Here is a 21,891-nt window from a genome sequence, read left to right as displayed (position 1 = left end):
ATAGTCTAGGGGCCTGAGAGCTAAGAATAATTTTTAAAAACCAGCTCAATAGCTTTACAAAAACAGGCAACTGGCCAGACATTCCCTATTTTAGTAGAAGGGAAGCAGAAGACTGGGAAAAATTTTTACATCCAAGGGCTCTGATAAAGGCCAAATATCATTTCCAAAATATATCATTGATTCAAACTTAGAATACAAACCATTCTACAATTGATAAATGGTCAAGGATATGAACAATTTTCAGATAAATTAAAGTCATTTATAGTCATGTGAAAAAATGCTCGAAATCACTAATAGAAAAATGCAAAATAAGAAAACTCTGAGGTCCACTACATACCTCTAAGATTGGCTAAGATGATAGGAAAAGATAAATGTTGGAAGGGATGTGGGAAAACTGGGACACTGATACATTGTTGGTGGAACTATGATGGACCCAACTATTCTGGAGAACAATTTGGAACTATACCCAAAGGCTATTAAAATGTGTACATTCTTTGATCCAGCAGTGTCTCTATTGGGCTTATATCCCAATATAGAGGAGGGAAAGGGACCCACATGTGCAAAAATGTTTGTGGCAGCCCTTTTTTGTAGTGGCAAGAAACTGGAAACTGAGTGGGTGCCCATCAATTGGAGAATGATTGAATAAGTTATGAAATATGAATGTTATGAAATAAGAAACAATAAGCAGAATGATTTTAGCAAGTCATGGACATGAACTGATGCTAAGTGAAGTGAGTAGAACCAAGAGAACATTGTACACAGAAGAAAATGATTATGTCTGATGGACGTGGCTCTTTTCAACAATAAGGTGATTCAAGTGGTTCCAATAAACTTGTAAGGGAGAAAGCCATCTGCATATAGAAAGAGAAATATGGGAACTGTATATGGATCATAACACAGTATTTTCACTTTTGTTGCTTGCTTTTTTCTCATTTTTTTTCTTTTTTGATATGATTTTTCTTGTGCAGAATGATAAATATTGGATATATGGTTATAAGAACTGCACACATTTAACCTATACTTGCTATCTAGGTAAGAGGGATGGGGAAAGGGAGGGAAAAAATTTGAAACACAAGATTTTGCAAGGATGAAGGCTAAAAAACTATCTTTGCATGCATTTTGAAAATTAAAAAGCTATTTTTTAAATGTCCTCTTCTACTTTATGAATATCCTTAATGATTCTTTGTCATCCAATATATTTACTATGTCTTTGTTATCTGCAGATTTAATAAGGTTTCAAATGTGACTTTAATATAAAAATAAAACTGAATTTTAGAAACTTCAATAAACAGGAATATTTTAATAGACAAGAAAAAGATTTATACAAAAGTGGGAACTTTTGCTCCACAGTTTTCTTACGTCTATATTAATTTTAACATTATAATGACGATTCAGCTTATACTTTTCTGCAATTTTGACCAAGATAGGAAACTGGACTCACATTGGACAAGCCCCCATTCTCTGTCTCAATCTGTGGCTTCCACCTCTCTCTCCTGATAAGTGTCCTTGGCTTTCCTTTTTTTTTTTTTTTTTTTTTTTCATTTCCTAATGAGAGCATCCTACACCACTCCACTGCCCAATTAATGTGACTAACAAGGTGCTCTATGCCCTGGTACTTTTCTCAAGTGGAAATGGCTCCTTTACTATTATAGAGTTAATCAATAAATCACTAAAACTAGATATGAATAAGTTGTAGATACTTCCAATTACTTCAGGGACAAATATAGAATGAGTTTTGTTCCATACTAGCACCTGGCAGACTCGAGCTGACTCAGTCCTGTCTGGCCCTTTGCTCTTGGTTTTCTTCTTCAGTCATTATCATTCTTTTTTGGTTTTCTTCACCTGGAGCCATCTTCAGCTTTCCAGGGAGGTGAAATTAGCTATTACTTTCATATTGCCATTGGTGATAGTCCCATTATCAAGTAATCTTCTTCAGACCCATCCCATGGGGTGGAGTAGATTTTTCCCTAAAAGGCAACAATACTGTTCCCAGGGCTTGAGTACTTGCCTTGAGAAAAATTTCTAGTGACTTCTGTAAGTACTGAGTAGTAACTTATTGGTTACCTAAGAGCATAAAAGACACATTGACATGGAACTGGGGCCCTATGGACTTTGGATATGTCCTAAAACCATATATATTACCACATCTTACCCTGAAAACCAGAAAAATGTTTATAAGGAGATAAGGGGAACAATTTCATGCCAAGTTGAAGGGCTGCAATAATTTGTTGAATATCATTTATATACTATGACTAAGTAAACCTTCTTTGGTTTACTTTTGAATGGCTTATGAGTATTTCATTCCAACACTGAGCCCTGAATTGCAAAGGGTATGAGTTAGACCTGTCCAAATGCCATCTTTGCCAGAAGTCACATCTATGTTTTTAAGATAATGGTTAAAAAAAGATGAACTCAAAGTCTGGCACAGATGTATAGGGCACTCATTGAGGGGTCACATGCTAATTGATATTAGTAATCTAAGTCATCTTTTGCAATATTAGGTGTCATCTTGTTTAGTTATCAATTCCTTATTAGCCTTTTTTTGGTTTTATTTTTTTTGTCCATAGGTTTTATCTTGGCATGTAAAACAGTCCTAGGTAGCTCTTGAATTAACAGCTTGTGTTAATAGATGTGAGCATGGTCAGCACTATCAGAATTCACAAAAGCCATTATTCATAAATGATCACGAACTTCTCATTGGTTCAGCACTACAAGACTGTGCTGAAACTAAATTCTGGCTTATTTTGAATAAGCTGTTAGGACTGGAAAAGTGACGGATGTCACTTTCAAGATATTTTAAGAGATATAAAGGACCTTTAAAAACATCTAAACTCTGAGCAAATCTTTGCCTTCTATCCTCTATCAAAACCCCAAGTGAATATGTAGCCTCTGTTGACAAAGAATGCTTTACCTTGATAAATTTTTATTGATGCTGAAATAATTTTGAGTTGGGTTGCTGAGGTTCTACAGGACTGGAAGATAATCTTGTCCTGATTTTCATTGAAGAAATAAAGTATGGAAAGTAAAAGCAATGAGTCTCACATCTATTCCTGACAAAATTCTAGAACATATTAAGGGAATGAATGGTTTGTGAAAACTTATAAAAGAAAGCAGTAAATAATAGCCAACATGGCTTTGCTAAGTAATTCATGTTAGAGAAGTCTGACTTCCATTTTTGAAAGTATAACTAGAAAGATAAAAGAAATACTTTTAACACAATATACTTAGAATTCAGCAAAAGAAAAAAAAATGGCAAAGTGTGTTGGGATGTTGATGTCCAAAGGTGGAATGTGAAACTAAGCTTAAGCCACATACTAAACACACAATCAGCCTGCCTCTTGACCCCTCATTTAAGAGGAAAGAGATTTTAGTTTTTTTATGAACAATCTTTAAGATAGAAGTTCTTTGATTTCATTGCTCAAGAAAAAACAAATAGGTCTTAGAAGTGTCAGTTTTATTTTAGGGCTAAGCTAAAAGGTGGAATAGACTGGAGTTTTGCATGTTGATTATGGAAAAAAAAACAAAAAACATGATGCTGAGTATGGTCAGCATCATCAGAATCTTAATTCCAATCATGCCTCTGAAATTACCTGTGTAAGTACATATGGAAATCCTTTTAGCTTTCTGGTCCTCAGTTTCCCATTTGTAAGAGCAATAATCTCTATAGCATCTACCTTCAGAGGGTTTCTGGGAATTTCAAAAGTACTTTGGAACATTAAAGTGATGTAATGTAAAGAAAAATGAGGAAGTAGCAGGATTCTCCTCAAGGAGCTCAGAGTCTCTCTGGAGAGGCAGACATCTCTCATAAGTTAAATCACAATGAGACAGGAATGACAACAGTGCAAAGTGCCAAAAGTGCCCACAGAGTGTTGTAGATGAGGGCACCTCAGGAGAGTTCATGGAGACTAAAGGTTAGGGAAGCTTCAAGGAAGCCATGAGGTTTGAGGTGTGCTGAAGGGTGAGAAGATTTATTTGGGAAAAGGGTTACTCTAGGTTATTATTAGGGCAATGGCTCAGTGGGAAGGTGGCACAATGACCAGTGTGCTGGATCTGGAGTCAGGAAGACTCATCTTCCTGAATTCAAATCCGGCCCCAGACACTTATTGGCTGTGTGACCATGGGCAGTCATTTCATCCTGTTTGCCTCAGTTTCTTCATCTGTAAAATGAGCTGGAGAAGGAAATGCTCAATCATTTCAGTATCTTTGCCAGGAAAACCCCAAATAGGGTCATAGGGAGTTGGACATGACTGAAATAGCTGAACAGCAGCAACAACAAAGATGATTCATTCAGATTGGCTAAGATGATGGGAAAAAGCAAATGATAAATGGTGAAGAGGATGTGGGAAACTTGGGACACTGATTCATTGTTGGTGAAGTTGTGAATTGATCCAACCATTCTGAAGAACAATCTGGCTCTATGCCCAAAGGGCTATAAAACTATGCATATCCTTTGATCCAGCAGTGCCATTACTGAGTCTGTATCCCAAGGAAATCATAAAGGAAGGAAAAGGACCCACATGTACAAAAATGTAACATTTTGGAAATTGGAAAAGGAACGGATTCCCATCAATTGGGGGATGGTTGAACAAGTTATGGTACATGAAGGTAATGTAATATTATTGTTCTATAAAAAATAATAAATAAGCTGATTTTAGAAAGGTCTGAAAAGGTTTACATGAACTGATGCTAAGTGAAATAAGCAGAACCAGAAATACCTTGTACCCACTAACAATGAGCAATCATCAACTATGAACAATTTGGTTCTCCTCAGTAATTCAGTGATCTAAAGTAATCCCAATAGACTTTGGACAGAAAATGCCATCTGCATCCAGAAAAAGTATTAAGGAGACTGAATGTAAATTAAGAAATGCTATATTCAATTCTTTTTTCTGTTTTTTTAATCTCTTCCATGGTTTTTCCCTTTTGCTCTGATTTTTCTTTATCAACATGATTCATAAAGCAATGTATGTTTAAATTAAAAAAACAACAAAGATGATTATAAAATTCAGGAATAAGCCTCACATTTTTGCAGGACAACAAATATAGGTCTGACTGTAGCAGATGAGAGCATCCTATAGGGAGTAAAGTAATAAACATATATAGGATGCAGTCCACCATAAAAATCCATGGGGGTCAAATAGTAGACAACCAGTAAGCAGGGAAGGCTTCTGAAATGAGACATTTTAAATATTCATCAACTTTACTTGATAAATGTTAAAAATCTCAAATAATTGTTATAACAATTAGTTACTAGAAATAGTTAAATTTTAAATATTAGCAAAGAATTTAGAGAAAATATTCTCTGTTAATTTTGTTATACTACACCTATGAAATAACACACCAGAAATTTGATAAGTGCAATATATTGGTTAGGAACACTTTTAAAATATAATAAAAAAATAAATGGAATAAGTAGAAATAGATTCAATATAAAAGCAGCTAAGTATATTAAAATAGCTATAAGGAAGAATACAATTTTAGTAAAAAGAAGGAATTTGTTAAAAGCGGTTTGGGTTCATTTTTGTTAAATTTGTAATCACAGGTTTATTCAGTTGGATTCTGGATGACAATCAGTAGATATTCTTTATCTGTAAAAGAAAAAAAGATAAATTTTAATTAATCTTGAAAACAGTATTAGCTGCCAATGACTATTTATACTATTTATTTGACTGTTACCTGGATCACTGCAAGTTGAAAAACTTACCTATATCTAAAGAATAATGGAACAACTGAATAAAATGTGAAAATCTCAGCTAATCCTCAGTTATATTTACAAAATGTATTTAGAATCATCAGGATTATGGAAATTTAAATCAATACATACTTAATTGTCATCTGAAAATAAAATTGTATAGCAATAACCTTGGTTAACATAATAACTTTGGTTTTACAAATACATGCACTTATGAAATATAAGATAAACTCAATCAAAATGATACATATTATGAAACTTGAAATGTTTCTCCATGACCAAAAATTCTCCAACTGACTGAATTGAAAACTTTTAATTAAGAAGGGAATCAGGAACACTGGGCTCCAGTTCTAGCTCTGCAAATTATCATCTTACCAGCCAAAAATTTCCTTTCCTGTAAACGAGAGGATTGTGATAGAATATCCTGTTTTCCAGGAACAGAATGGTGGCCAACTATGAATTTTGATGAGTACTTTATATTCATATAGGGTTCTTCTCTCCTGGGAATACTCTCAGAACGTTTCTTTTCTTTTTTTTGTGAACTCCTCTATTCTCTTTTCTCCCGATTAAATACATTTCATTTTGCCTTTGAAGTTTTATATGTTAATTTCACTTAAAATGAAGGAGTCCATATACTTGAGATTTATTAACAACATTTCTTACAACATAATGCAACTGAGAAAAATTTATACTACTGATAAAAAACTAAAGTTCATTGAAGACTTCCTAAACTCTTTGAGCTAAAATGAAACATTAAAGCTTGAAGACAAGTGAGACAGTCTAATGCCTTTCTATCACAGAGTGAGAAACAAAGACCTATATGGAGTTAAATGATTCCAGAGGTAGCATGATGTAGTGGAAAAAATGAAGCAATGGGAGTCAGAAAAGAAATCTTGGAGATCTACACATTTAATTGAAAGGGCTTTAAACTGAAAAAGGGGAAAACTGCCTAAGTATATTCACCATACTACCTACCATAAATACCATGTAGATCTTACATAGAAAGAGGAATCTAAACAAGATTCCCAGAAGTTTATAGTAGACAAAATCCAAAAAGGGAGTCATCAAAATGGCCTTGAATGTCTTTCCATAGAAATATATGAACTATATTAATATATATTAATTATTAATATAAAATATTAATATATATATATATAAAATAAGGTGACCATGAAGGAAGGTTTGTCTGTCATTCTTGAAGAGGACCATAACATAGGGGGGTGATGTCATGACATGCAAGTGTCGTGGATTTAAGTGAGGAAGGGCTGTGCAAGGTCACCTGCTGCACTTCTCCTCCAGAGTCATTTGGGTCCAGTGGCCAGATATAAAGCAAGACTACTGGAGATGGCCCTGGAAGAAATGGGAGACCTTGGCCTTTTTTAAGCTAAGGTGTTCAACAAGTCCCATAGAGAGGTTCCTAAACAAAAAGGTAGATTTGATTTTACTGATAAAATTACTGGGATGACATTTATAACTGGGACAAATAACTTATTCAAATGAACAGAGGTGTAAAAGTAGATTTGTAATGAGCTGAAGCTGAGCAGATGCACGGAGGTCCCTAGCACATGAGGCTAAATAGCAATTGGACAATACTCTATAATATGCTTGGAGAAAGAATGGCCCCCGCCCACTCTCTGTGCAAGTTTGATGTGTTGTATAGGAGATTGGAGAGAGGGTTAGGTAAGTGGAGTGTGAGAGCCAGAGGCACTGCTGCCTGGATTCCTGTCATGATTGCTCGCACTTCATATGGCCATTCCCCTTCACCTGGGCAAAGAATAAAGATCAAGGACTTTCACTTATCCTGACTCTGGCTGATTTTGAAATACCCTGGGTGCTAAATCCACATAGAGTGGATGGAATAGCATTGTATATATAAAAGACCAACTTCTGTGAAGAAATTCAATAACTAAAGGAGGAAAACATATTGGTAATAAATTGAGATCGTCTTTAGAGAGTGACATGGACTCCCTGGACAGAAAGAAAGAATAGAAAACAGCACAATCTATTGAGTCTTCTTTTAGAGCTATACATTTTGACAAAACCAAAATAGCTTCTTGACTTGCATTAATATATATTTTATCTAGGGAAACCAATAAGAGTTATTGCTATTTTGGATGTGATTTTCATTAATAAAGAGGAAGTAGTTGCTAAAGTACAAATGGTGAAAATTTTGGGGATAAGCAACCAGTGGATTTTAGAATTTAAGACAGAACAATCTGAGTTTCATGGATTCATGGAAAGGCTAGACAGGATATCATGGACTAAAATTCTATAAGGAATTCAGTTCAGAAGGGATAGAAAGGCCTCAAGAATAAAATTCTGAAGTCATAAGAAAAGGAATTCTAACAAGAAGGAAAAGATATCTAAAGATATCAATATGGATTCAAGGAGCATTTATCTATGAACTTAGATTTTAAAGCGTTTTGTACAAAAGATGAAGGCAAAGACAAATAAAAAAAGATGAATACAAAAGCATGGAACAAATGCTAAAATGAAAAGTGATGTGGGAAAGCTAAGGATCAGAGAAACTGTTTAAAGTTAATTGAGAAAAAATGATTCAAAACAGAAATAGCATTATTGCTCAGCATAAATGGGACAATATTAACAATATACAAGGCAGATAAGGTAGAGTAGCTTAGTCTGCTTTGGTTTTCTATGCCAAGTGTAAAGATACTTGAATTGAAAAGGACAAAAATGGCTAATAGGAAGTTGATACAAGTTCAATATATGAAAAAAGATAAGAGTGAGAGTGATAATTTCAAGTCAATAGGGTCTATGACACTAAAAGGATGAGTAGATATGAATACTGAATAATAGTCTGTGATCTTTGAAAAACTGGAGAGATTGTTAGAGATACTATAAGACTGGATCAAAGAAAATGTCCTTATTTTCAAATGAGAAAATTTTGGATTTTGTAAACTGCAGACCAGTGAAATTAATTTCTATTCCTGGAAAAAATTCTAGAAAAATTATTTTGTTATTCATTTGTTTCACTCATGTATGACTCTTTGTGATCTCATTGAGGTTTCCTTAGAAAAGAAGCAGAGTGATTTGCCATTTCTTTTGCTAGTTCATTTTTTAAATGAAGGTGAGGCAGAGTTAAGTAATAACAGAGCTAAGAAGTGTCTGAGGTCAAATTTGAACCCAGGTTTTCTTGACTTTAAGTCTTTTGGCTTCCCAGAAAAAAAATGATTAGACAGATGCTCATCATTACATATAATAGAATCTATCTGAAGTATTATGTCCACTTTTTTAGAAAAAACTCACTGATAAACTGGAGAGCTGTCAGAGGAGGGTAATGAAGATGTTTAAAGGTTTTGAGATCTTATTTAGTATTTACTGAAAGAACTTAAAGTATTTAACCTAAAGACCAAAAATCTTATCCTGATAAGCTTTTTAAAAAATATTCATAAGGGCTGCCATTTGGAAGAAGGATGAAATTTGTTTTCTCAGGACCCAGAAAGCAGAACTAGAAACAATGTGTAGAAATTGTAAAAAGACATAGTTAATGTTGATTGATGTCAAGAAACCATCTTAACAATGAGAGTGATTCAAAAGTAGAATGGATTGGCTCACGAGCAAAGGCTGGATATGTCTTAATTGTTGGGATACATAGAAAGAATTCTTGATCAAAGAATTTGGTTTGGACAAAATATCCTTTGAGATCCTTTAAAAAATATGAAATTATGTCATTCTGTGAGTGTACCCGATAAAAGTCAATAAAACATATGTTTTTTGTCTAGAGTTTTTTGAATCTTATCAAAATATTTTTAATTTACAAAAGGGTTAGTAAGGGAGAAACCTGCTCATACATTTGACAACTCGGATACCATAGGGAGTAGAAGGTACAATATAAAAAATGATAGCAGATGACAAGTTGAATAATTCGTGTAGTTGGCAAAATCCAGGAAGAAAATCAGAGAGAAAGAGACAGAGGTAGAGAGAGACAGAGAGAGAGAGACAAAGAGAAAGACAGAGAGAGAGAGAGAGAAAGAGAGAGAGACAGAGAGAGAGAGAACACAGAGAGAGAAAGAGATGGAGAGACAAAGAGAAAGAGAGGGAGAGAGGGAGAAGGAGGGAGGGAGACAGGGAGATAGCTCTAGCTATATGTATATGTGTATATTAATACACAAAAGATTTGTGATTTCATCATATGGGAACCTACAATTGTGAGAATTCCCTTTGGCAACACAGATCAAACCATTTGTAAATGGCTTACATATATATTCTAGGGATTTGCCTAAGGCAACTTTGGAAGTAAGTTAGTCAAGAACACATAACTAGTAAATTTCAGGATGCATAATTTCACCACTGTTACCTATTTTTGAAACAAAATTATAGCTAATAACTTGCAAAACTATGACAGCATTCTCACTAAAAATTCTTAAATAAATTTCTGGAGATGAAGACAAGATGGCTGTGTAAAGGATACACTACAGCTAAACTCTCCCAAAATTCTCCTCCAAACAACTTAGAAATAATTCCTCAAATCAAGTTCTGAAGCTTCAGGGCTCAACAAAAGTCAGAGTAATACATTTTTTCCAGGCCAAGATAACTTAGTGGGTTGGAAGGAAAGTCTATGGGTGGGGATTAGCCCAGAGCAAATGTGGCAGCAGCCCTAGTTGTGGGACTTGATGATAGCAACAGCAGCTTTGGTAGCTTTCACGTCAGAGTCTAGAAGGGGATGGGACAACCAGTCAGAAAAGATTACTGGATCCCATTTGGAGCACTGGATGCAGAGCATTATCCATAACCACTTCTGGGCCCCAGTTCTAGGGTGGATAAGAGCATTATCAGAGGCCCTTCCTGCATAAGGACCCACCACTGATCTGGAAAGCAGTGATCACAACTGTCCCCAGATCACATTTCTAACACTGAAGTCTTCTAAATACCCAGAACTAACATTGAAAATAGCAGCACAAAAAGCCTGAGGCAAACAACAAAAACATAACTTGACCATTAAAAGCTACTATGGTTAGAGGGAAGATCAAGACAGAAACTTGCAAAGAGAAAACAATATTATAACAGGTATAATGAAAGCATAAAAGAAAAAAATGCCAATTGGATACAAGCCCAACAAGAATTTTTGAAAAAATAAAAAAAAAATTAAATCAAGTGTGGTAGAAGAAAAATTAGGAAAAGAAATGAGAATGATTAAAGACAATAAGCACTACTATTCTCTTGTAAGCTGTTTGTAAGCAACACAAGAAAAGACAACTTGGTTAAAAAAAAAGGTACCAAAAATACTGGAGAAAATAATATTTTAAAAAACAAATTATAACCAAATGGTAAAAGAGACATAAAATTTCAGTAATGAAAATTACTTAAAAGCAGAATTGGGCAAATGGGAAAAAATAAGTAGAAAAACTTATTGAAAATTACCTAAAAATTAAAATTGGACAAGTGAAAGCTAATGATTTCATAATGGAAAAAATTAAAGAAGATAAATATTTTATCATAAAAACAAATGACCTCAAAAATAGATTGAGGAGAGAGAATTTGGCAACTATTGGACTACCAGAAAGCCATGATCAGAAAAAGTCTAGATATTGTATTCCAAGAAATTATAAAGGAAAATGGTCCCAATTTCTTAAAACCACAGAATAAAATAGTAATGGAGAGAATTTACTGATCACCTACTGAAAGAGATCTTCAGATTAAAATTCCCAGGGATATTATGTCCAAATTTCAGAACTTCCAGGTTAATATTTCAAGAAACAAGAAAAAAAAATCATTCAATACCAGTTTAACAACTTCCATCTTAACAAGACTGGCGAGTTCCAATATAAAACTCAAGACAACCATAAAAATGCAACATGAAAAAGAGAACTTAATAAAGTTAAAAATATTTATTCCTATAAGTGAAATTGATACATATAATTCTTAAGAATTTATCATTATCAGGGTAATTAGAAACAGTCTACAGAAACAGATGGTATGGGTGTGAATTATGTTGAAATTAGCTTAAAAATGGAATGGTAAGAAAGAAGGATGCACTGGAATAAAAAGAAAAGAAAGGAAGAATATAGAAAAATCTCACACAAAAGAGGTGTACAAGGAAGGGTTTTTATAGTGAAAGAAAATGATAGGGGAATAGGCAATGCTTGAACTCCACTCTCCTATAAACTATTTCAAAGAGAAAATATGTATGTATGCATTTGCATATTGAAATTTATTTATCCAATTGGGAAGTAGGAGGGTAAAGGGATAAAAGAAAGGAATAAGGCAGCTAGATGGCTCAGTGGATAGAGCACTAGCCCTGAAGTCAGGAGGACCTGCATTCAAATCTGGCCTCAGACACTTAATACTTTCTAGCTGTGTGACCCTGGGCAAGTCACTTAACTTCAATTGCCTCAGGGGGAAAAAAAAGGAAAAAAATGATATGAGGGATCAGAAGCAAAATAAACTCCTAATGAGGGAAAAAGGTTAAAAAAAAGAGTGAAAAACAAGCAACAACAGCAACAAAAAAAAATTAGGATAGAAGGAAATACATAGCTAGATAAATGTAAATGAGACAAACTCACCCCAAAAATAGAAGCAAATAGCAGAATGGATCAGAAAGCAGAATCCAAAAAAAAATATATTCTTTATAAGAAACACACTTGAAATAGAAAAACAGAGAGAGTTAAAATAATGAGCTTGAACAGAATTTACTATACCTCAATGAAATAAAAACAATGGAAGGGTAGTAATCATGATCTTAGAAAAAACAAATGGAAAATAGACCTAATTAAAAGAGATAATCAGGTAAACAACATTTTACTAAAAGACAGCATAAACAATGAAATAATATCAATACTGAATGTATACCTACCAAATGGCACAGCATCCAAATTCTTAAAAGATAATTTAAACGTTGCAAGAGGAAACAAACATTAAAACCATACTAGTGAAAGACTTCAACTCTCCCCTTTCAGAGCTAGATAAATCTAACCATAAAATAAATAAGAAAGAAGCTAAAAAGATGAATAGAATTTGAGAAAAAACTAGATTATAAAAAACCTCTTGGGGAAAAACTGAATGGTAACATAAAGGAATAAATCTTTTCTTCAACTGTACATGACAACAGCACATAAACTAAATATGTAGTAGGATATTAAAAATCTTATATCCAAATACAAAAAAATAGAAGTCTTAAATATATCCTTTTCAGATCAAACTTCAATAAAAATTGTATTTAATCAAGGTCTGTAGAAGCATAGATTAAAAATTTATTGGAAACTAAATAATCAAATCCTAAAAAAATTTGTGCACATCCCTCAGAAGGGGAAAGAACAGATCAATGAATTTAGGCATGCAACTCCCCCCTCAAAAATGAAATAAAATTAGAAAAACATTAAAATAAAAATCCTCAAACACCAAAATGGAAATCCTGAAAAATCAAAAAAAAAAGATTAGTAAAATTGAAAGTAAAAAAAAAAATGGACTAATAAATAAAACTAGTAACTAGTTTTATGAAAAATTAACCCAATAAAATAAATAAGTCATCAGTTTGGTTAAAAAAATAAGAAAAACAAATTACAGAATAAAAATTGAAAAGAGAAAATGTACCACCAATGAAGATGAAATTTAAACAATTATTAAGAATTATTTTGTCCAATTATATGCCAGTAAAACTGATAGCTCCATCAAAATGGATGAATTTTACAAAAATTACAAATTACCCAAATTAAAAGAGAAAATAAAATTTAAATATTAAGGAAAAAAGCATTACAGAAATTTTAAAGAAACTGAATGAGAGAGTCAATGGACTCTCTGAGAAAAAATCCCATAGGGTATGGAGAATAGAAGGGGAAAATGGGAAGAAGAGAAATATATAACAAATAATTATAGCTTAAAATATGAATAGCATCAATTTACCCATAAAAATAAAAGAACAGATTTAAAATTTGAATTAAAAATGTTATTTTCAGGAAACACAATAAAATGCACACGAAGAGTAGAATTTTATATGTTAAAAAAAAAAAGCAAAAAAAAATCATCTCAGACAAAGTGAAAGCTAAAATACATTCAATAAAAAGGAAAAAAAATAGGGAAAACCACACTATGTATTCTCCAGTATCATTCAATATTGTTTTAGACCAGTGGTTCTCAAAGTATGATCTAGAGAATACTGGGGAGCTCTGAAAGCCTTTTAGAGGGTCTACAAATTCAAAAGTAGTGTTTATTTCCTATATGGTAAATATCTATAAATATAATCCAGATAAACAAAAACTCTTTGGAGAGATCCTCAATAATTTTTAATAGGATAAACATACTGAAAACAAAAGTTTGAGAACCACTGTTTTAGACCATTTAAAATAATCAGGTATTCTGGAAAGAATTACATGAATTGACACTGAGTGAAGTGAGCAGAACAAGGAGAATATTGTACACAGTAATAGTAAGATTGTATGATCAACTGTGATGGACTTGCCTCTTCTCAGAAATGATGATTCAGACAATTCTAATAAACTTGGATGGAAAATGCTATACTCAACCAGAGAAAAAAGTGTGGAGACTGAAGGTGGATTGAAGCATAGTATTTCATATTTTTTGTTTGTTTGTTTGTTTGCCTTTTCTTTCTCATTGTTTTTTTTTTTTTCTTTTGGTCTGATTTTTCTTGCACAATATGGCAAACACAGAAAAATGTTTAAAAAGACTGCATGAGTTTCACCTATAACAGATTGCTTGCTGTCTTGTGGAAGAGGGAGATAAAAGAGGAAGAGAGAAATATTTGGAACACAAAGTCTTACAAAAATCAATGTTGAAAATTATCTACATGTTCTAAATACATTGTATTTAGAAAAATAAAATACTATTGAGAAAAAGATAAATTATAAAATTTCATTTTATTATAATTTATCATAATAATTATTATAAAATACCTAAATATTTCTGCATAATAGAAGGACTATATGAACATAAAATATTTCTTAATAAGTTAATATTAGATTTAATAATTGGAGTAATACTTATTGCTAAATGTTATTGGTTGGTAAAGTCAATATAATAAAACATGACAATTTCACCTAAATAATCTATTGTTCAATGCCATCCTAATTCAATTATTAAAAAAATTATCTTAGTGAGTAAAAAAAAATAATAAATTCAACTGGAAGAACGAAAAGTCAGGAATTGTTTTAAAAAGATGTAAAGGAAGGAGATTCAGCAGTATAAATTATATTACTTATAACATAATTTATATATATTATAATTATATTAATTATAAGAAGAGTGCTGTTAAAGTATAAAATGGATGATTTTCAATTATCTAAAATTAATATTTTTGTATGAACAAAACCAAAGTAGCAAAAATAGAAGGAATGAAGAAAATTGGGAGAAATTTTTTATGTGCATTCTTTCAAATAGGATGAGATTATGTTGAAATTCTGCTGTTATCTAGGAAATGATAAGCTTTGTATATAGATAAGATTGTAAAAAACATGGAAAGATTTGGACCTATGAACGAAGTAATTACTTACCTCAAGAAAAAGAGATAACAAGTAAAAACATGAACAATATGGTTTTACACATATGTGTATGATGAGTATACATGTATAAGTTTATAGATAACTATGTATATGTATGTTGTAATGTGTGTGTATGTGTGTGTATGTGTGAATGTAGTCTTCTTTAGGGTGGGGGAAGGTAAGGATAAATAAAGTAAAAAGTGTAAAGCAGACAACAAAAGAAAACTTATAAGGAAACAAAGAAAAATTGAGTAGCTTTGAAAACAAAGTGTGGAATCTATTACATAGGTTTTCTTGAAGTAGAAATTTATTGTTCTATGATGAATCCTCTCTTATGTATTGCTATGCACATGGAAATGTTTTTTTTTTAAATTTTCTTTTTTAGTTTTGTATTTAAATTTTAAAATGAATAAACAATTTATTAAAAAAAAAAAAAAGAAAGAAAGAGAAAATCCCCAGGACAAGATTGTCAAATGAATTGTACCAAACATTTAAAGAACAATTAATCCCTTTAATATATAAACTATTTGAGAAAAATAGTTAAAGAAATCCTAACAAATTCCTCTTATTTTTCTTTAACTCTTCTTAAATATGATTTTGATAGCCAAACCAGAGAGAAAAACCACAGAGAAAGGAAACCAATTTCTTTAATGAATATCAACGCAAAAATTTTAAATAAAATACTAGCAAGGAGCACAGTAATATATCACAAAGATCATATACTATGATCAGGTGGGATTTATACCAGGAATGCAGGGCTGATTCAATATTAGGAAAACTATCAGCATAATTGATCATATTAATAATCAAAAACAACAAAACCTATATAATTATCTCAATAGATACAGAAAAAAAAAAACACTTTGGACAAATATATCACCCATCCTATTAAAAACAATAGAAAGCATAGGAGTCAATGGAGCCTTTCTTAAAATGATAAGCTTATCAGCACGGGGCCTGAAATCATGAAGATCTGAGTTCAAATTCAGCCTCAGATACATAATAGATGTATGACCCTGGGCAAGTAATTTAACTCTATTTGCCTCAGTTTCTGTACAATGAGCTGAAGAAGGAAATGGCAAACTATTTCATTATCTTTGCCAACAAAGCCCCAAAGGAGGTCACAAAAAGTGGGGTGTGACTGAAACAACCACACAACAACAAATCTATCTAGAATCAAGAGCAAGCTTTATTATCTGTAAAACGAGTAAACTAGAAGTCTTCCCAATAAGATCAGGGATAAAGTAAGGATGACCATTATCACCACTTTTATTAAATATTGTACTAGAAATGCTAGCTAGAGAAAGGAAATTGAAGGAATAAGAATAGGCAGAGGAAACAAAACTATCACTTCTTTCCAAAGGATATATGACGATATGATTAGGGCACTCTGTAGAGAATCAACTGAAAAACTAGTTTAAACCATTAATGAACAACTTTAGCAAGTTGAAATAATAATAAATCAGAGATAAAGAAATTCCATTGAAAATAACTAGAAAATATGAAATAATCCACCTGCCAAGACAAATCTAGGGACTGTAGGAACACAATTACAAAACACTTTAAACATAAATAAAGATCTAAACAACTGAAGAAATATTAATTGTTCATGTATATCTGAGCCAATATAATAAAAATGAGAATTCTAATGAAATTAATTTACTTATCGAGTGTCATACCAATCAAGCTTCCAAAGCATTATTTTATGATCCCAGAAAAATAATAAAATTTATCTGGGTAGCCAAAAAGTCAAGAATATCAAGGGAAGGCATGAATACCAAGCGAGAAAAGAAAAGGATCTATATGTACAAGTATTTTTCCAACAGCTCTCTTATCAGGGCAAAGAACTGGAAAGTAAGGGAATGTCCATCAGTTAGGGGATGGCTGAATAAATTATGGTGTATGATTGTCATGGAATATTATTGTTCTCTGGGAAATGATGAGGAGAAAGCTCTTGGAAAAAAACCTGGTGCAATGGAAATGTTCTGGGATGAATAGCTGTAAATGACTGATATTTTCAGCAGTACAATGACACATGACCACTAATGATGAAAAATCCTATTCACACCCAGAGAAGAAACTGATTGTGTTTGAATACAGATTAAATCATACCTTCCCTTTTTTAAACTTTATTTTTCTGGAGGAGTTTTTAATTGGGGGAGAGGACTTATTTTTTTTTCACAACATACCTTTTAGCCTTTTATGGAAATGTTTTTGTATAATTTCACATGTGGTTTCTTATTGAGGGTTAGGGATGGGGATAAGGAAGAGAATCTGGAACTCGAAAGTTTAAAAAATTGTTTTAAATGTAACAGAAAATATTATATACATAAACTAGAAATTAAGACTATAAAAAAGAATATTAAGGGAATTAATTATGTAAAATGTGAAGGAAGATAGACTAGCAGTATCACATGTCAAACTATATTACAAATGGTGATCATTATTTTGATTGATGATTTGATTGATATCAATCAAAGTAATCTGGTATAGGTTAAGAAACAGAATAGTGGAACAGTAAATGACCATAGTAACCTGGTGTTTGATACACCAGATTTTGGGAGCAAAAGTTACTATTTAACAAAAATTGCTGAAAAAATTGGAAAGCAATTTGGTATAAACTAGGCATGAACCCATAATTCATATGTATATCAAGATAAGGTAAAAACTGGTACATGAATTAAAGATAAAAGGTGATATAACTAAATAGAGGAAACATGGAAAACATCCTGTTCGATCTATGGATAAGGGAAGATTTTATTACCAAAAAGAAATAGCAAGAATCATGGGAAGTAAAATGGGTAATTGTGAAATTAAACTGTATGTAATTAAACCTTTTTTTTCCTACAAACAAAACCAATGCAGGAAAAAATTAGAAAGAGAGCAGGAAACTGGGGAAATTTTTACAGGGAGTTTCCAGAATAAAGGCCTGATTTCTCAAATATAGAGAGAATTATATAGAGTCAATATATATAACATATTGTCAATACTGTTAATATAGTGTCACATATATAAAAATGAATCATTCCCCAACTGATAGATGGTCAAAAAATATGAACTGGTAGTTTTCAGAAGAAATCAGAATTATCAATTGTTCCTTGAAAAAAATCCTCTAACACTACTAATTAGAGAAATGAAAAATAAAACAATACTGAGATACCACTCCACACCTACCACATTGGCTAACATGATAAAAAAAAAAAGAAAATGATGAATCTGGAAGGAATGTGGAAAAATTTATACACTAATGTATAATTAATGGAATTATAAAATGTCCAATCATACTGAAGATGAATTTGGACTACATCCAAAGAGCTATCAAATTTTGCATACCCTTTGACTCAACAATACTACTACTAGGTGTGTGCAAAAGAAAACAAAGAGAAAAGTATTTTTGTGTACACAAATATTTATAGAATCTTTTTGTGGGGGCAAAGAACTGGAAACTGGAGGGATATCCACCTATTGGAGAATGGCTGAACAGGCCATTTGATAGTGATGTAATTCTATTATGCTATAAGAAATGATGAGCAGTATAAATTCAGAAAAATCTGGGATGACTTACATGAACTAATACAAAGTGAAGTGAGTAGAACCAGAAGATTGTACAAAGTTTAGATAAATATTGTAACAATGATCAATTTTGAAAGGCTTACCTACTATAATCAATACAATGAGCTAAGACAATTCCAAAGGAATCACGATAAAAGATGCCATCTATTTCCAGAGAAAGACAACAGTACAGATTGAAGCATATTTTTTATTTTTCTTTCTTTTGGAATATGACTCACAACATGATTTATGTATATAATTGATATCAAATTTTTGCCTTTTCAATAGGTAGGAAGAAAAGAATTTGTAACACAGAATGATGAAGAAGATGAATAAGAAGAAAATGATGATGATGAAGAAGAGGAGGAGGAGGAGGAAGGAAAAGGGAAAAAAAGGAAGGAGAAGAAAAAAAAGTTAAGAAAAGATAAGTAAAAATTTAAAAAAATTCTGAATTGATATTACCTGGGGCTACCATGACTTCATGTTTCTTTGATCTGATTCTAAGAAAAGTTAGGTCATTCTGAGGATCAATATCTCGTACTGTACTCTTTGCTTTCATAGTCAACTGATGAAGAAGACCTGCATACTGAACTGTTGTAGAGTTATCTAAGGTTGTTCTGATGGGAATACCTATAAAATAAGGTAATTATTTGTTAGGCTCTAAAATTTTAAAATAATGAAACATTAAACTTTATTATTTTACTTTAAGTACATATACTTTGATAGCTCTATGATTTTATAAATGTTAGTACTTCTTTTGAATGATACAACAGATCACACACAGGCTATACCTATTAGACCATCATATGCTACTCTTGTTCATGTATTCCCATATATTCTCCAAAGAGCATCCCCCCAAGTTCTTAGGTACTCTTTTCTAAGTCTCTTAATATTATATGAACAACAACTGATAAGCTGTCTACTGGTTTTGTCTCACTTTCACTATGTGATTAGCTTATCATTTTTTCTAGGCCTAGATTTCTGATCAAGTCACAATTCAAATTATTACCCACTAAGCAAAACTGCGATATAACAGTTAGCCTACACTAGCCAAAGTCCTGATCTTTCCTGACTTCTACACTAAAAAGTCCAACAAAAAGAGCTTTTAAAAATTTGAACAGCTTTTTTTCCCCCTTGATTTTACATCAATATTTTCATAGATCTCTGTATGATACTTCTCCCATCACTGCAGACTGTACCCTTCTGTACTATTGGCTACTTGTCCCAGTTTTCCATAAGTCCTCCATAAAGTATCTTACACTTTCTTCTGAATCTTTGAATTTTTGGTTGGTATGATGCAGTGCTATGCTCTGGGAGTCTATCCTTAACTTTTGCAACATGACTATCTCAACTTCTTTTATGCATATCCTTGAAAAGATATTTTATTTCACTTCTAGTGTGTAATTTGCTGTTGATATTTTGCAGGCTGCTTGCTTCAAAGGGTTGTCTGAAAAGTACTGTGAAAATGCACACTATAGAAAATGTTAATTCATATTATTAACACCAATCATACCTAATTTGAGGCAGTATGAAAATAGGCAGTGAAAATAATTCTATACTTTCAGTTAAAAATCTAGTTAAAACATTTACTAATTGGGTAACTTCATGAACAGCACAATTTTTTCAAGCCTAGTATAAAATGAAGATAATAGCAGCTAACATATATATATATATATATATATATATATATATATATATATATATGTGTGTGTGTGTGTGTGTGTGTGTATGTATGTATGTATATATATATATATATATATATATATATATATATATATATATATATATAATTTAAGCCCTCCTTACAACAATCATGTGATAAAACTACAATATTATTAGTTTTAATCCCATTTTACAGATATATGATTCTAAAACTTGTCCACTGTCATATAGTATCAGAACAAGGATTCAAACTCACATTTTTCTTGGTTCCAAGCTTGGTGCTTCTTCAAATATGGCCCTCTAAAGCATTAAGTAGTTTAGAATCTTTGAAAGTGCTGCCAAATTTCTTAAATGCCATCCAATATTGCATAATGCTTTACAATTCTTAAATTTATTTTAGTAAACATAAAAACCTTATTTTGGATATATTTGTCCTTGATCTGTTCCTTTTCCTTCTTTTACTTTCTCTCTCTTATTCTCTCTCTTGCTCAACTTTTTCATTTTTACTGACTTCTCTGCTTACAAATATGTCTGGATATCTCCCATCTTAAAAAGCAAAAACAAAAACAAAACCTTGTACTGACCACAACATTCCCTCAATCTGTCATCCCAAATCTTCTCTTTATTTTATTGCCAGAAACTTTGAGAGTAATCAACGGCTGAAATTGCCTCACCTCCTATTCACTTGAAATCTGGCTTTTAACTATTACTTTTTTACTACTAAGATGCCATTAACAGCTTAAATATTGGATCATCTTAATCACCTTCTTTGACTTTTGTATACTTTATGACTTAGTCAACCTCCCCACCCCCAATACTCTCCTCATCACTTGGCTTTCTTGACTTTCTTTCCTGATTCTCTTTTCTTTTCTTTTCTTTTTTTAAAATTATTATAGCTTTTTATTTACAAGATATATGCATGAGTAATTTTGCAGCATTAATTGCCAAACCTTTTGTTCCAATTTTTCCCCTCCCCCCCCCCAGATGACAGGATGACCAGTACATGTTAAATATATTAAAGTATAAATTAAATACAAAAATAAGTTTACATGTCTGAACCGTTATTTTGCTGTACAAAAAGACCTGATTCTCTTTTTTATTTGGTCTTGTTAGTCTCTGTCTCGGTCTCCATCTCTCTGACTCTGTCTCTGTCTCTGTGTCTCTTTCCCTCTGTCTCTTTGTCTCTCTCTCTCTTTTTCTGTTTCTCTCTAATGCTCTCTGTGACTGTCCCTCAAGGCTTTGTCTTAAGTCCTAGAAGATGATACTCTCTTCTCCTTTAGTGATCTTATATAGTTCCACAGACTCAATAATCATTTTTATGTAAACCACATATATATGCATATGCGAATATATATTTATGATATTACTTATCTCCTGAATTTCTCTCCTACATAACTTGTCCTATGTTACCAAATATATACTAGACATTTTCATCTGTATGTTCTATCAACATCTCAAATAATATTTCTAAGGCAAAGGTCTTTGCCCTGTTTAAAAGCCTCCAATATTCTATTTTGGTTCTAGGATAAAATT

The 21,891-nt window shown here is 32.1% G+C and overlaps 1 protein-coding gene across 1 annotated transcript in view; it reads right to left on the bottom strand.

Annotated features, from left to right (window-relative positions):
• Nucleotides 1-4,856: 4,856 nt before the first annotated feature.
• The window catches only part of DYNLRB2 (dynein light chain roadblock-type 2), a 30,163-nt gene continuing 13,128 nt past the window's right edge, over nt 4,857-21,891 (bottom strand). The window contains exons 3-4 of the mRNA XM_051975111.1: nt 19,159-19,326; nt 4,857-5,588 (exon numbers count right to left, since the gene is read on the bottom strand). Of these exons, the coding sequence (XP_051831071.1) occupies nt 5,545-5,588; nt 19,159-19,326 (212 nt within the window). The 3' untranslated portion in view covers nt 4,857-5,544. The remainder of the gene's footprint in view (nt 5,589-19,158; nt 19,327-21,891) is intronic.

The sequence above is a fragment of the Antechinus flavipes genome, chromosome 2 (genome assembly GCF_016432865.1).
Source record: "Antechinus flavipes isolate AdamAnt ecotype Samford, QLD, Australia chromosome 2, AdamAnt_v2, whole genome shotgun sequence".
Taxonomy (NCBI): Eukaryota; Metazoa; Chordata; class Mammalia; order Dasyuromorphia; family Dasyuridae; genus Antechinus; species Antechinus flavipes.
The sequence above is the reverse complement of the archived record's forward strand: the minus strand, read 5'-3'. Positions and strand labels throughout refer to the sequence as shown.